The sequence below is a fragment of the Corapipo altera genome, unplaced genomic scaffold (genome assembly GCF_003945725.1).
Source record: "Corapipo altera isolate COAL_440 unplaced genomic scaffold, ASM394572v1 130166, whole genome shotgun sequence".
Classification (NCBI taxonomy): Eukaryota; Metazoa; Chordata; class Aves; order Passeriformes; family Pipridae; genus Corapipo; species Corapipo altera.
Window position 1 is genome coordinate 6,192 of NW_020885363.1, and position 923 is coordinate 7,114.

Sequence of the window (923 nt, forward strand, 5' to 3'; positions counted from 1 at the left end):
GGGGGGTCTGGGGGGGCACGGGGGGTCTGGGGGTGGGGAGGAGTCTGGGGGACACAGAGGGGTCTGGGGGTGGCACTGGGACGTGGGGGGAGTACGGGGGGGGGGTTGGTGGTCTGGGGGACACAAGGGGGTGTTGGGGGAGACGTGGGGTGGGGAGGGGGCACAAAGGGACACAGCCCCCCCCCCCGCAGCACCCTGACCCCCCCTTTGTGCCCCCCACAGATGGCACAGACAAGACCTCCACCATCTGATGGCGCTGCCCCCCCCTCCCCAAACCGGGGGGGCACCTCCTTAACACCCCCCTCCTCCTGCCACCCCCCCGTGCCCCCCCCGGGGGGGGTCCCCAAAACATCTGGGGTGGGGTGGGGGGGGGTAAAACCCTTCCTCCCCCCTCGACTCCCCCCCCACGGCCAGGGGGGCTCGGGGGGTCCCCGGTGAGGGGGGGGCTCCCCCAGGCCGATGACCTTGCGAGGGGGGGGGGGCCATGACACTACAGGGGGGGTTTTTGGGGGGGTTTGTTGCGTTTTCGCCGTTTTAAGGATCCCGGAATTTGGGGGTTTGTGGGTTCATTTTCCCCCTCTTTTATTATTATATTATTATTATTAATATTATTTCTGTTCCAGCCCCCCCGGGGGGTGGCGGGGGCGGGGGGGGGGACGACACCCCAAATTTAGGTACAGGCTGAGCCCCCCCCCCCAACCCGGGGTTGGGGGTGCCCCGGGCCCCCCCCCCCCGGTACCCCCCCCCCCCCCCCCTTTGTAGCGCCGCGGCCCCGAAATAGAAAAAAATCGTTATTTTAGATACATTTTATTATGAATCCTTTTGTTATGATATGGCTGGTAACCATGAACGTTATTAAACACAAAAAACACCCACAACGGCTGCTTCTTACCCCAGAACGGGGCCGGGGGGGCCCGGGGGGG

General features: G+C 65.1%; 1 protein-coding gene across 1 annotated transcript in view; it reads left to right on the forward strand.

Annotated features, from left to right (window-relative positions):
- Positions 1-878, forward strand: part of LOC113940434 (protein Smaug homolog 2-like) — a 5,627-nt gene extending 4,749 nt beyond the window's left edge. The window contains 1 exon segment of the mRNA XM_027631573.1: positions 223-878. Within this exon segment, the coding sequence (XP_027487374.1) occupies positions 223-251 (29 nt within the window). The 3' untranslated portion in view covers positions 252-878.
- The last annotated feature ends 45 nt before the right edge of the window (positions 879-923 follow it).